Source organism: Hevea brasiliensis, chromosome 8 (genome assembly GCF_030052815.1).
Source record: "Hevea brasiliensis isolate MT/VB/25A 57/8 chromosome 8, ASM3005281v1, whole genome shotgun sequence".
Lineage (NCBI taxonomy): Eukaryota > Viridiplantae > Streptophyta > Magnoliopsida > Malpighiales > Euphorbiaceae > Hevea > Hevea brasiliensis.
In genome coordinates, this window is record NC_079500.1 from 87,468,465 (window position 1) to 87,483,985 (window position 15,521).

Here is a 15,521-nt window from a genome sequence, read left to right on the forward strand (position 1 = left end):
ATTTATTGTTTTGAAGATTGTGAGGGTGAGCTGAGCTCCCCAAGTTGAGTTATTTTTGTATTTACAGATAGAGTGAGTTAATACTCCCCGTCGAGTAGTCCAATTTATAGCTGGACTCTACAGTTAAGGGCCTTATGGTTGGGTTAGGGATAGTTAGGCTTACTACGAGCTTTGGGTGCCTTATACTGACCCAAGTCCTAGTGTCGATCTGACCTAGAATTTAGTTTATAATAATACTAATTATATAGAGTTAATGTATGAATAGTACATTTAATTATAATATATTTCACAATTGATTATATTACTAATTGAATAATAATTAATAATTGAAGAAAAATCTAGCATTTATAATAGTGCTACATACTAATTATATGGAATTAAGGTGTATATAATATATTTAATTATAAAATGTTTCATAATTGATTTAGTACTAATAATTTCAGTAGTAGCAATTGATGTAAGATGTTTAATATATTTTATAAAATTATTAAAAATAAATTTAACTAAAGTATACTATATAATACCTTTTGAAAACATTCTAAAATTTTCAATTAAAATTTTAATATATTAAAATTCAATTAAAATTTTAAATTTTAATATATTAAATTTTTGTCACAATAAATATAAAAGTTTTATACATTTATAAATAAACATATATATTAAATGAATAGAATAATTGATTTTTATATTTTATACAATTATTTAATATCTATATTATATATAAATGTGGGAAGGGGAATATTAGTTTCGGCAAAAATGCCCTTAATTCTTCAAATTAATTACAATTATATTTTTATTATCTTAACAAGAAATTAATAAGTAAAAAATAAAAAATACATGTAATATATATATATATATATATAAAACATTGACTTGACATTACCACTAATTGAAATAAAAAAAAATATCATGGCAGTATTACATAAATGGATATAGACATAATGTAATATCATAAATTTCATAATATTAATTTGATAGAAAAAATTATCCTTTTATTATAGCAATATACTAAATCAAATGTTACAAATTTTAAAATTATCTCTAAAAATTAGTATATAAAGAGAGGATTAAAAATATATTATTATAAATGTAAACTAATTAAAGTATGAGTATATATCAATCAAATAAGAAATTATAAACATGAAAAATTTTAAATTATTGAGTATATTTTAATAGTTGTTTCTAATATCTAATTTTACAAATAAATTTTATGTTAATATAGATTATTTTAAGGTAAATATTATCTTTTACTATAAATTTTATTTTTTATATTTTATATTTGATTTTTCACTTATGATCCATATAACTAACTTATTTTTTAAAAGGGATTTAAAATTAAAATTGTTATATTTAATAATGTGGTTCATATTTTTAAATTAAATTTTTTTTTAAAAGAGGGAAAACTTATACCATAACTAATAGTGTAGTTAAAGAAATTAATCATACTTATTTTAATGTTCATAAAAAGTTTAAACTATTACTGTAATAAAAAAAATATATTATACTAATTCTTTAAAAAATATTAAAATATAACTTCAAAACTTTTGATAAGGTAAATAATTATACCAAATAAAATAAAATTGTAAATTGTAAAATTAGTTTATAGTATATTGATTTGATAATTTTTTATATAAATTTTTTAAATATAATTATTTATGTAAAATCAACTTATAAAACTAAAGATAGAAGTAAAAGAGAAATTATAATTATTATCAAAAGATAATTATTATTTTTGTCACACCTTACTCCTCCGTAAGGCATAGCATGCTCCCGTAGAATACTTAATGAACTACCGAACTTCACCTACCGATAACTCATTAAGTACCCTACAAGGGATTTTAAAACAATTTTCTTACATTTTGGAAGTGGTGAGCATTTTGGTAAGAATTAAAAACCATTTATTCAAAGTTTAAATACTAGTAAAAATTTTTGTCCATTCAAATTTTGTCGCAAATTTTATAAAAATTTTGACAGAGTTCCCTCTGTATTTTGAGAAGCCAGTTCTTCAAATACCTGTAAAAAGCACTTCCAAAACTATTTTACAACTCCCAACCTCCAATAATTCACAATTCAACTCAAGTCAATCCATTTCAAAACAGTTTCACAATCCAAGTCAAATTTGTCTACTCAGTAGGTTCAATAATTCCATTCACAAAACATAAGGCAGAAAATCCATATGTACAAATATTAAATTTACAGAAGAAAATCTAAAATAATATTATTATAGTTTATTTACAACTGCTCAATTTACATTGATACTTATGACATTACTGTATTTACAACAAAATAACCATAAGGGTATAAAATAATACCCGTACAAAAAGGGATCAAAAAGATCTTGTCAATTCCGCAGCTCACTCTGCTGCTTTCTCCTTGCTTTTATCTGCGACAGTAAATTAAACTATCACGAGTATAAACATACTCAGTGGTGCACAATAAAGATTTAAAATGTGATACATAAATCATTTATTGATGAAACATAATTTGAATACTTCACAATCACATTTCACAAATATCAAGCTCATAACAACTTATTTGTCAAATAATATATTAAACAATAGTTTAGTCAAACAATTGCATAAACACAGTGTTGCCAAAGTCGTACACAACTTAAGCCATGACACAAAATTTCCGATCAATGCCGTGTTGTACACCACGACAAAGCAATATCAACCCCATTAATCGAAACCAATGAGGAGGTGGCTAGCTAGCTAATGAGTACTCATCCGATCTACAACCTCAATCGGCAAGCCGAGAGGGAGGAAAATAAACGATCTCAACCCCATAAATGGAGGAGGAATAATAAGTAACTGTCATGCTAAGTGTGAATCAAAAATTCATTTCAAACATTTCATTCAAATATTGCATACAAAAATCAATCCATTTCCAAAGTTACAATTTGATCGCAAGGTGGCAACACAAAAGTTCATAAATTCATAATGCGTAATAAATCAAATTTTCAAGGATAAAATGCTTAAATAGGGTTTATTGTGCACAATCCTCAAGCGAGTCGTCCCTTAGCCTCGACTGCTTCCTCGGTTCCTTCCGATATTCTTTCCAACTGAAACACAAAATTTGACAATGTTTCAGTACTAGAACTTAACATAAATCCCAAAATGAATTTTAACTTGCATTTACCTATTTCTAACGTGTTAAATTCGACGTTCTCGAAATTTTGTGTTTCAGGTTACTATTCACTGCACTATTTAAGTCAAATAATTGACTTTCTAAGGATTAATAGGTATGGGAACTCCAACTTCACCCACATACCACATTTTGGTCACCAAACTTGTTGGTTTTGGTCATTTGTTTAAAGCTTAGGTCATTTTGGCAAAATTGCCAATTTTCGCTTTGGTTCTCCGAAGTTGCACTGTTCCATTGGTCGATCTACTGTTGGAATTTGACAAAACTTCCTTCATAGAAAATGTTCCTTATTGTCTTAAGTGTATTCTCATTTTTGGATCACCTCAATCGGAGTTTTGTAGCTCAAGTTATGGCCAAAATAAGTTTACTGTTCACGTGTCTTTGTTCATACCGAGATTTTGGTCCGTGATTTTTGGTCCAATTTTGGTTAATAATTTGATCAAGTTAAGTTCATAATTTGGTCTCACTTTCTTCATATGAAATGTTGTACTATGTCTTACGTTTCCATCGGTTCAAGAATCGCCTAAATCCGAGTTTTCTAGAGGGAGTTATAGCTATCCAAACATTGCTGCTCAACAAAATCTGCAGAGTTGTAGTACAGTAATTTAATTTTGCTCAATAATTTTGAAAGGGTTAATGGCCTAATTTGGGTTGGTGTTCTTCATGAAAGTTTTAGGTCTATATCATATCTAATTGCTGGTAAAATTTCAGGTCAATTTGACCTACCTAGCTCGAGTTATGACCAAATGAACAGTTACTGTTCATTTGGTCAGTTTGGTGCAGGGCAGGCTGCTATCAACTCACTTTGGTCAATTGTTTCACCAACTTTTGGTCAGTTTTTGGTCATGGTTCCTTAATGAAAGTTGTGCTCTTTTATGTCTATTTTCATCTCCAATTGGTGGCATATCCATTAGGCTTGTAAAATTTGAGTTTTGGTCCTTCAAAGTAGGTTTGGTCATGCAAAGAAGCATGACCATTGACCTACGAATTTAGCTAAATTTTCCACCATTCCCACACAACTTATTTGGTCATAATTGACCATTAATTCATGTCACAATAGGTTAAACATGCCATTTATGCATTTCTTCAAATTTTAGTTCACTAACCCTAACATTCAAACCCTAATCTCACTAATTCATTGTGTTTAACTACTTTCAAAGCCTTAAACCATAATAACTCAACTACTTAAGGTTCATATACTCATACACACCTTTAAGTCCATCAAATTCATACACACACATCAAAACCCTAGCTGGATGAATTTGTCTTTAATCCTCCCACCATTAATTTCTTTTCATTTTAAGTATATTCCTAGGTTAATTAAGCTATAAACATAACTAAATCAACTAACAATTCAAGTTTAGTTTACTAACCTTGTGTGCAATTTCTTCTCCCTTTTCTTCAAATTTTTCTTCTTTCTTTTCTTTGAATCCTCTTTCCTAGTTGTCCAAACAACATCTAGTTATGGTAGGACAATTGGCCATGGTTGGATTTTGGTTCTTCAAGCTCAAAAATGAGCTTTCATGGTGGTTTTGGTGTGGGAGTGTTAGAGTGACGTTTTTTTGAAGAAGTTGTTTTGTTTTTTAATTTTTTTTTTTCTTTTCTTTTCTTATGGAAGACCAAAATTCCCAATTTAATAATTCAAGAAATTAATTTGTTTATGACATCATTCATGATGTCATCAACTTTGACTTTTCCATCTTCTTCCCCTTTTTTTTATTTATTTTTTTCTATTAGTTATTTAATTTAATTATCTATTCCAAAATTTGCTTTTCTTCGATTTTATTTGTGATTAGGTCGAGTCACTCTCGGGGTCAATTGACCAAATCGCCCCTCACCTGTTAATCCGGTTTGCAAATAATCCAATATTTCTTCCGCTCCACGACCTAATTATTTGACCGGCTTACAGCTTCTTTTTCATGATTTTCTCTTTTCCACTTTGTGTTCATAAGGGTCCTAAGGACCATGGCGTCACTTTTTACGGTTCGAAATTTGAGTTTAAAACGACTTGCGATGCGTTCAGGAGGTCACTCATCGCTGTGACTCTCGGCTCGTTAAACCTCTTATGTTCTGTTTTTCTTATTTATAGTTAACTAATTAAACATTACTAATTATTTGCGTTTATGGCTTCTCAAGTTGTCTTAAGTGTGGCCCTAATCCCATTAATTGTCCGGACCGACACCGATCACCGGAATAATAAAATATACTAGGCTATACAACGGGGGTGTTACAATTCTCCCCCCCTTAAATAAATTTCGTCTCGAAATTTTACCTGGTATCAATCTCTGAATAGCTGTGGGTGCTGTCTTCTCATGTCCTCCTCTCGTTCCCAAGTAGCTTCTTGGCCCGAATGATGGTTCCACAGCACTTTTACCAATGGTATCTGCTTATTCCGTAGCTGCTTCACCTCATAAGCCAGAATCTTTATGGGTTCTTCTTCATATGTGAGGTCTGGATTCACTTCTATTTCTTCTACTGGTAGTACATGAGATGGGTCTGATCGATACCTCCTCAACATAGACACATGGAAGACATTATGTATCTTCTCCAACTCTGGAGGTAGTGCCAAACGATAAGCCAAAGGACCCACTCTTTCCAGAACCTCATATGGCCCAATGAAACGAGGACTCAGTTTCCCCTTTCTGCCGAATCTCATAATTCTCTTCCAAGGAGAAACTTTGAGGAAAACCTTCTCACCCACTGCATACTCAATATCCCTTCTTTTCAAATCAACATAGGACTTTTGTGATGCGATGCGACTTTAAGTCGATCTCGATCACCCTGATTTTCTCTTCAGTCTGTTGAACAATTTCGGGTCCGATCATCTTTCTTTCACCCACGTCATCCCAACACAACGGGGTTCTACATTTTCTGCCATACAAAGCTTCATATGGAGGCATCCCAATGCTTGATTGGTAGCTGTTGTTGTAAGCAAACTCAATCAAAGGCAAGTGTGTATCCCAACTGCCCTCAAACTCAATCACACAAGCCCGTAGCATATCCTCCAAAATCTGAATTACCCTCTCGGTGGCCATGCATGCGTGGATGGAATGCGATCGAAGTTCAATCTAGTTCCTAGGGCTCTCTGAAGACTACCCCAGAATCTAGAAGTGAACCTAGGATCTCTGTCTGATACGATAGATACTGGCACTCCATGCAATCTCACAATCTCATCGATGTACAACCTGGCCAATCTGTCCAAACTATAGTCCATTCGGACTGGCAGAAAATGAGCAGACTTGGTTAGTCTGTCAACAATGACCCAAACTGCATCATGACTCTTCTGTGTCCTTGGAAGTCCCATCACAAAATCCATTGTTATTCTCTCCCATTTCCACTCTGGTACTGGTAGTGGATGTAACAACCCAGCGGGTACTTGATGCTCTGCCTTTACTTGCTGACAAGTTAGGCATTTAGAAATAAACTCTGCCACATCTCTCTTCATACCCATCCACCAGTAATGCTCCTTTAACCCTTTATACATTTTTGTGCCACCAGGGTGCATGGCAAAAGGAGACTCATGTGCTTCCTTCAAAATGATCTTCCTCAATTCAACATCAATAGGAACACATATTTTGCCCTGGTGTAGCAGTAAACCATCATCTCTAACTGAGAACTCTGGTTTCTTGCCCTGCCGGACTTCTCCCAACGACCGATACTTCTGATCATTCTGAGTAGCCATTCTAATCTTATCAATCAACACTGGCTGTACATGCCATGCAACTGCTGCTTGCCCATCATCATTAACCTCTAAGCTGGCATGCAATGATCTTAACTCATGTACCAAAGACAAAGGAGTAACCCATAGACTTGCCATAGTCTTGCGACTTAAGGCATCAGCCACAACATTAGCTTTCCCTGGCTGATAGTCTATCAGACAATCATAGTCTTTTATCAATTCTAACCATCTCCTCTGTCTCAAATTCAACTCTTTCTGGGTGCCCAAATACTTCAAACTCTTATGATCTGTGTAAATGTAACACTTCTCCCCATACAAATAATGTCTCCAGATCTTAAGAGCAAACACAATGGCTGCAAGCTCCAAATCATGCGTCGGATAATTCCTCTCATGCGGTTTTAGCTGGCGTGATGCATAGGCAATAACATTTCGATCTTGCATCAACACACAACCTAATCCGTTGTGAGAAGCATCGCTATAAACTGTGTACTCTTTACCCGGAGTAGGTAAAGTCAGGACTGGAGCCTCTGTCAAACATCTTTTCAATTCATCAAAACTTTGCTGGCATTTGTCCGTCCACTGAAATTTCACATCCTTTCTAAGCAACTTGGTCAATGGAGATGCCAACATGGAGAATCCCTTCACAAATCGACGGTAGTATCCATTAACTTGACTGCGAATCTACGTGACATTTCTGGGTGGCTTCCAATTAAGGACAGCTTTAATCTTGCTAGGATCTACCTTAATGCCCTCTTCTGATACTACATGCCCCAAAAAGGATATCTCATTTAGCCAAAATTCACATTTCGACAATTTGGCATATACTTGTTTCTCTCTCAAAGTCTGTAGTACAATCCGCAGATGTCTATCATGCTCTTCTGCATTCCTCGAATAGACCAATATATCATCGATAAATACCACAACAAATTGGTCGAGGTATGGTCTGAAAATAGTGTTCATCAGATCCATAAAAGCAGCCGGAGCATTGGTTAACCCGAATGGCATGACTAGGAATTCATAATGGCCATAGCGGGTTCTAAAGGCAGTTTTAGAAATACTCTGCTCTTGTACTTTTAGCTGATAATAACCTGATCTCAGGTCAATTTTAGAGAACACAGCTGCACCCCTCACCTGATCACACACGTCATCAATACGGGTAATGGATATACATTCTTTATTGTCACCTTATTCAGCTGCAGATAGTCAATGCATAGCCAGGAGAGTGCCATCCTTCTTCTTTACAAATAATCTGGCGCTCCCCAAGGTGACACACTAGGGCGAATGAAGCCCTTATCAAGCAACTCTTGCAATCGCACTTTCAATTCTTTTAGTTCATTGGTGCCATTACGTATGGCGTTATGGAGATTGGGTCCACACTGCATAACATCAATTTCAAATCGCACTTCTCTTTCGGAGGTAATCACGGCAATTCATCAGAAATACATCAGGAAAGTCACATCTGATAGGAATGTCCTTGATCTTTGGACTCCCCACTTGGGTGTCTATCACATGTGCCAAGTCGCCTCACACCCTTTTCTAATCATTTTTCTAGCGGTCAAATTGAAATGATGTTTGAAGGCAATAACTGCCTCTCCCCCTATATTACTACATCACCATACTGAGGAAGACCAAAAGTGACTGTCTTCAGTCTACAGTCAATCATAGCATGATGCCTGGCTAACCAATCCATGCCCAAGATAATGTCATAATCTCTGAAGGGCATTTCAATTAAATCAGACAAAAATGTGTCCTTGGATCACCAAAGGGCCGATCTCTATATAGCCTATTTACCACGACCTCTGGCCTAATGGACTAGTTACTAACACATCATAGTCCATTGGTACACGGAATAGTAGTAGAACACATCACACTAGCACTAACATACGAATGTGTGGAGCCAGGATCAAATAACACATGCACATCTTTGTCAAGGATGGAGAAAATACCAGCGACAACGTCTGATGTTTCAGCCTCTTCCCTCTGACGCATGGTATACACTCTAAGCCCAGTGCGCCATCGGATCTGGTGGTTAACGTGCTCGACTTCCGGGGTGTTACCGGGACCCCTACCTCTGCCTGCCTCTAGCGGTGATTGTGACCCTGCAGGTGCGAGACTTGGTGATCCTTCAGATGTAGTGAAAGACCCAGACCGGCGGGGACTAGTGCAATCCTTAGCGAAATGTCCGCTCCCTCCACAGTTAAAACACGCACCAATAGCTCTGTAACAAACCCCACCATGAGTTCTACCACAGGTTTCGCACTGCCGTACTGATAGAGCTCCTCGAGTCTTTGGTTGGGTCTGCGACTGGACCAAGGTGGTCTTTGGCGGAAAATCGCCTCGGCCTCTACGGAGCTAGATCCCCAAAGCTGTTTCCTCTTCCCAGAACCACTTCGGATGCTTGTTGGTAGTCTTTTGATTTTCTCTTGTGGACCCTTCTTCACGCCCCTTCGATTCTATCTTTTCTAGTTCTAGGGCTGTGAGATCAATTCGGCAAAATTCGATGTCCGAATCCCACAACTTGCATTCTCGGACTCTGTCTTAGCCCGACCTCAAACCTCTTGCATCTGTCTGCAGGGTGGAGACTAAGCTTCGACATAGTGGCTTAGTCTTGAAAAATCTCTCTCATATTACCTTTCTGATTCGGTTCCCTTGTTTCAAACTCAAGAATTCTTGCAACTTCATGTCCACATATGCATCGGGAACCCATTTCGCCGGAACTCCCTCAAGAAGTCGACTGAGTTAACACAGTGGCTCCACGGTGTGGGGATGGTCTTCCACCATTCATAGGCATCCCCTTGTAATAAGGAGACAGAATACTCAAACTTCATTTCTTACGTACCTGCAGCTTTCTAAAAACCCGTTCCATTCTTTCCAACCACATTACGCTTCGGTGGATCCACAGTACCTTTAAACTCGGTGGCCCCAAATTTCATCAATTTTTCATACTGCCGAGCTAAGGGCTGTGGTTGTGCTGCAGGTACTGGCATTTGACCTTGGGGTGGCACATTGCACCGCCATTTCTTTGAAAGAAGCGACCATCTGCTGCATAAATTGAGCGAGAAAGCTGCGGTCTTTGGAGCATGAGTGAGTGGTGACCCACTCACATTCAGAGTCTTGAGGCTTCCCCTTGAACCTCGGTCTCAGCAGTTGTTCTTGAATGATCTCCTCCTTCCATTCCGTTTTTCACAATTTTCTACTTCACGAGATCAAACACAAGGAGGTTGACCTCGTTAGTGCATATTCATGATGTAAATATGTCATATGCATCAATTAAAGACACTTGAGCGATTATACTTATCAAAGAAATATTCACATACATAGTCAAAATTCAGTGCAAAACCATGCTCTGATACCACTAAAACATGTCACACCTTACCCCTCCGTAAGGCATAGCATGCTCCCGTAGAATACTTAATGAACTACCGAACTTCACCTACCGATAACTCATTAAGTACACTACAAGGGATTTTAAAATAATTTTCTTACATTTTGGAAGTGGTGAGCATTTTGGTAAGAATTAAAACCATTTATTCAAAGTTTAAATACTAGTAAAAATTTTGTCCATTCAAATTTTGTGCAAATTTTATAAAAATTTTGTGAGTTCCCTCTGTATTTTGAGAAACCAGTTCTTCAAATACCGTAAAAGCACTTCCAAAACTATTTTACAACTCCCAACCTCCAATAATTCACAATTCAACTCAAGTCAATCCATTTCAAAACAGTTTCACAATCCAAGTCAAATTTGTCAACTCATGAGGTTCAATAATTCCATTCACAAAACATAAGGAGAAAATCCATATGTACAAATATTAAATTCTGAGAAGAAAATCTAAAATAATATTATTATAGTTTATTTACAACTGCTCAATTTACATTGATACTTATGACATTACTGTATTTACAACAAAATAACCATAAGGGTATAAAATAATACCCGTACAAAAAGGGATCAAAAAGATCTTGTCAATTCCGCAGCTCACTCTGCTGCTTTCTCCTTGCTTTTATCTGCGACAGTAAATTAAACTATCGCTGAGTATAAACATACTCAGTGGTGCACAATAAAGATTTAAAATGTGATACATAAATCATTTATTGATGAAACATAATTTGAATACTTCACAATCACATTTCACAAATATCAAGCTCATAACAACTCATTTGTCAAATAATATATTAAACAACAGTTTAGTCAAACAATTGCATAAACACAGTGTTGCCAAAGTCGTACACAACTTAAGCCATGACACAAAATTTTCGATCAATGCCGTGTTGTACACCACGACAAAGCAATCTAAACCCCATTAATCGAAACCAATGAGGGAGGTGGCTAGCTAGCTAATGAGTACTCATCCGATCTACAACCTCAACTGGCAAGCGGAGAGGGAGGAAAATAAGCGATCTCAACCCCATAAATGGAGGAGGAATAATAAGTAGCTTGTCATGCTAAGTGTGAATCAAAAATTCATTTCAAACATTTCATTCAAATATTGCATACAAAAATCAATCCATTTCCAAAGTTACAATTTGATCGCAAGGTGGCAACACAAAAGTTCATAAATTCATAATGCGTAATAAATCAATTTTTCAAGGATAAAATGCTTAAATAGGGTTTATTGTGCACAAACCTCAATGAGTCGTCCCTTAGCCTCGACTCGTTTCCTCGGGTTCCTTCCCGATATTCTTTCCAACTGAAACACAAAATTTGACAATGTTTCAGTACTAGAACTTAACATAAATCCCAAAATGAATTTTAACTTCGCATTTACCTATTTCTAACGTGTTAAATTCGACGTTCTCGAAATTTTGTGTTTAGTTACTATTCACTGCACTATTTAAGTCAAATAATTGACTTTCTAAGGATTAATAGGTATGGGAACTCCAACTTCACCCACATACCACATTTTGGTCACCAAACTTGTTGGTTTTGGTCATTTGTTTAAAGCTTAGGTCATTTTGGCAAAATTGCCAATTTTCGGTTTGGTTCTCAGAAGTTGCCTTTATTCCATTGGTCGATCTACTGTTGGAATTTGACAAAACTTCCTTCATAGAAAATGTTTCTTATTGTCTTAAGTGTATTCTTATTTTTGGATCACCTCAATCGGAGTTTTGTAGCTCAAGTTATGGCCAAAATAAGTTTCTTGTTCACGTGTCTTTATTCATCTTGAGATTTTGGTCTTTGTGATTTTTGGTCCAACTTTGGTTAATAATTTGATCAAGTTAAGTTCATAATTTGGTCTCACTTTCTTCATATGAAATGTTGTACTATGTCTTACGTTTCCATCGGTTCAAGAATCGCCTAAATCCGAGTTTTCTAGAGGAGTTATAGCTATCCAAACATTGCTGCTCAAGCGAAAATCTGCGAGTTGCGATCTGAGTAATTTAATTTTGCTCAATGATTTTGAAAGGGTTAATGGCCTAATTTGGGTTGGTGTTCTTCATGAAAGTTTTAGTTCTATATCATATCTAATTTCTGGTAAAATTTCAGGTCAATTTGACCTACCTAGCTCGAGTTATGACCAAATGAACAGTTACTGTTCATTTGGTCGATTTAATCTTGAGGCAGCCTGCTATCAACTCACTTTGGTCAATTGTTTCACCAACTTTTGGTCAGTTTTGGTCATGGTTCCTTAATGAAAGTTGTGCTCTTTTATGTCTATTTTCATCTCCAATTGGTGGCATATCCATTAGGCTTGTAAAATTTGAGTTTTGGTCCTTCAAAGTAGGTTTGGTCATGCCATGACAAGATGACCATTGACCTACGAATTTAGCTAAATTTTCCACCATTCCCACACAACTTATTTGGTCATAATTGACCATTAATTCATGTCACAATAGGTTAAACATGCCATTTATGCATTTCTTCAAATTTTAGTTCACTAACCTAACATTCAAACCCTAATCTCACTAATTCATTGTGTTTAACTACTTTCAAAGCCTTAAACCATAATAACTCAACTACTTAAGGTTCATATACTCATACACACCTTTAAGTCCATCAAATTCATACACACACATCAAAACCCTAGCTGGATGAATTTGTCTTTAATCCTCCCACCATTAATTTCTTTTCATTTTAAGTATATTCCTAGGTTAATTAAGCTATAAACATAACTAAATCAACTAACAATTCAAGTTTAGTTTACTAACCTTGTGTGCAGAATTTCTTCTCCCTTTTCTTCAAATTTTTCTTCTTTCTTTTCTTTGAATCCTCTTTCCTAGTTGTCCAAACAACATCTAGTTATGGTAGGACAATTGGCCATGGTTGGATTTTGGTTCTTCAAGCTCAAAAATGAGCTTTCATGGTGGTTTTGGTGTGGGAGAGAGAGAGTGACGTTTTTTTGAAGAAGAAGATTTGTGTTTTAATTTTTTTTTTCTTTTCTTTTCTTTATCTTATGGAAGACCACAATTCCCAATTTAATAATTCACTAAATTAATTTGTTTATGACATCATTCATGATGTCATCAACTTTGACTTTTCCATCTTCTTCCCCTTTTTTTTTTATTTATTTTTTTCTATTAGTTCTTTAATTTAATTCTCTATTCTGAAATTTTCTTTTCTTCGATTTTATTTGACAGTTAGGTCAGGAGTCAGCTCTCGGGGTCAATTGACCAAATCGCCCCTCACCGGTTAATCCCGGTTTGCAAATAATCCAATATTTCTTGGCTCCTAACCTAATTATTTGGTAGCTTAACAGTTCTTTTTCATGATTTTCTCTTTTCACTTTGTGTTCATAAGGGTCCTAAGGGCTGCAGCGTCACTTTTTACGGTTGAAATTTGAGTTTAAAACGACTTATGATGCGTTCAGGAGGTCACTCATCGCTGTGACTCTCGGCTCGTTAAACCTCTTATGTTCTGTTTTTCTTATTTATAGTTAACTAATTAAACATTACTAATTATTTGCGTTTATGGCTTCTCAAGTTGTCTTAAGTGTGGCCCTAATCCCATTAATTGTCCGGACCGACACCGGTCACCGGAATAGTAAAATATACTAGGCTATACAACGGGGGTGTTATAATTTTAATATTTTTATTTTTATTATTTAAATTTAATAATTATATTTTTATTTGTTTAATTTTATTATTATTTAGATTTAAGTAATAATTTTCTATCTTATAGTTCTATACAAAAAATTAATAAAAAGTTATATAAAAATAAATTAAATCACGAGTAATGAGTATAAACAACGTGCACAACACGTCTAAAAAATTAACATATATTAAATGAATAGAATAATTAATTTTAATATATAATTATTTAATAGATGCACTCACATTGATATATATATATATATATATACATATATTAGAAGAAAAATTAATAAATATGTAATATTGTTTAAATGATAAAAATATTCTTTATATGTTGAGAAGTTTAGTGTTCAATTCCTCACTTCACTAAACTTCTTTTTAATTTTAATTTGATTAGTTTGATTTTTTATTAAACTGGTTTGATTTTTTATTAAACTAAATTTTGAAATATGCTACATTGAAAATAATCATTTGAATTAAATATTACTCTTTAACCGATAATATTATCCTTTTTACATTAAAAAAATTATTATTATTGTGTATAACATTTAATGTATAAAATATTAATAAATATAATTAAAAGTTAATAAAAATACTAATAAGTCCCTCTTGATTTGATCAACTTGATCCGCATGCCATTATCATTTTCAACTTTCAAAATCAACCGTTCATTTCCATCTCCCCAAATCGAATCATCCACGTCATCAATCCGCGTCTCTTCAAAACCAACCAGTCACGTTTCACCCCTTTTCCCTATATAAACAATTGCAATCTCGCCTCTCAATCCAACTCAATCGAAATCCAATTCTTTTACTCAAAACTCTCTCCCTTTTGCTTCGTTGAATACCATACCTAACTAATGGCGCCCAAGGCAGCGGAGAAGAAACCGGCGGAGAAGAAACCAGCAGCGGCAGAGAAGGCACCGGCCGAGAAGAAGCCCCGAGCGGAGAAGAAGTTGCCGAAGGAAGGCTCTATTGATAAGAAAAAGAAGAAGGCCAAGAAGAGCGTAGAGACTTACAAGATATACATATTCAAGGTGTTGAAACAGGTTCATCCTGATATTGGTGTCTCTAGCAAGGCTATGGGGATCATGAACAGTTTCATCAACGATATTTTTGAGAAGCTCGCTCAAGAGGCTTCGAGGCTTGCTCGATACAACAAGAAGCCCACCATCACTTCCCGGGAGATTCAGACTGCTGTTAGGTTGGTTCTTCCTGGAGAGCTTGCTAAACATGCTGTTTCTGAAGGGACCAAGGCTGTTACTAAGTTCACTAGTTCATAAATTTAGGGTATCTAAAGTTTCTTATGGATCTATATTGGGTGTTTAAGAATTGGCCTAGTAGTGATTAGGGATCTAGGGTTTTTTGGATGTAAATTGTGCATGGATTAAGGTTTTTTATTGAAATTTGACTGGCTTTTTAATTAATGAATTTTCTGGTTCCTAATTTTTCTCTTATTACTAGCTTTTGATGCCTTTAATTTTGTGGGTTTCAATTAAATTTTCTGATTTAAATTTAAGATTTTATGGATGCGTGGGAGTTGGTATTGGCTATCTTGCATACTGCAGAGCAACCGCTTGTGCCCAGTAAGTCGTTTGATTCCCTTTGTCACTAAAACATTTTATGCTAAAAGAGTATCATATGCTTATCATCGGTAATGATACAATTAA

The 15,521-nt window shown here is 34.9% G+C and overlaps 1 protein-coding gene across 1 annotated transcript; it reads left to right on the top strand.

The window, feature by feature from the left end:
- Nucleotides 1-14,645: 14,645 nt before the first annotated feature.
- On the top strand, nt 14,646-15,257 carry LOC131182342 (probable histone H2B.3). Its single transcript, XM_058151588.1, has one exon. It carries the CDS (start codon nt 14,712-14,714, stop codon nt 15,132-15,134), a length of 423 nt encoding a protein of 140 aa, XP_058007571.1. The 5' UTR covers nt 14,646-14,711; the 3' UTR covers nt 15,135-15,257.
- Nucleotides 15,258-15,521: the final 264 nt, after the last annotated feature.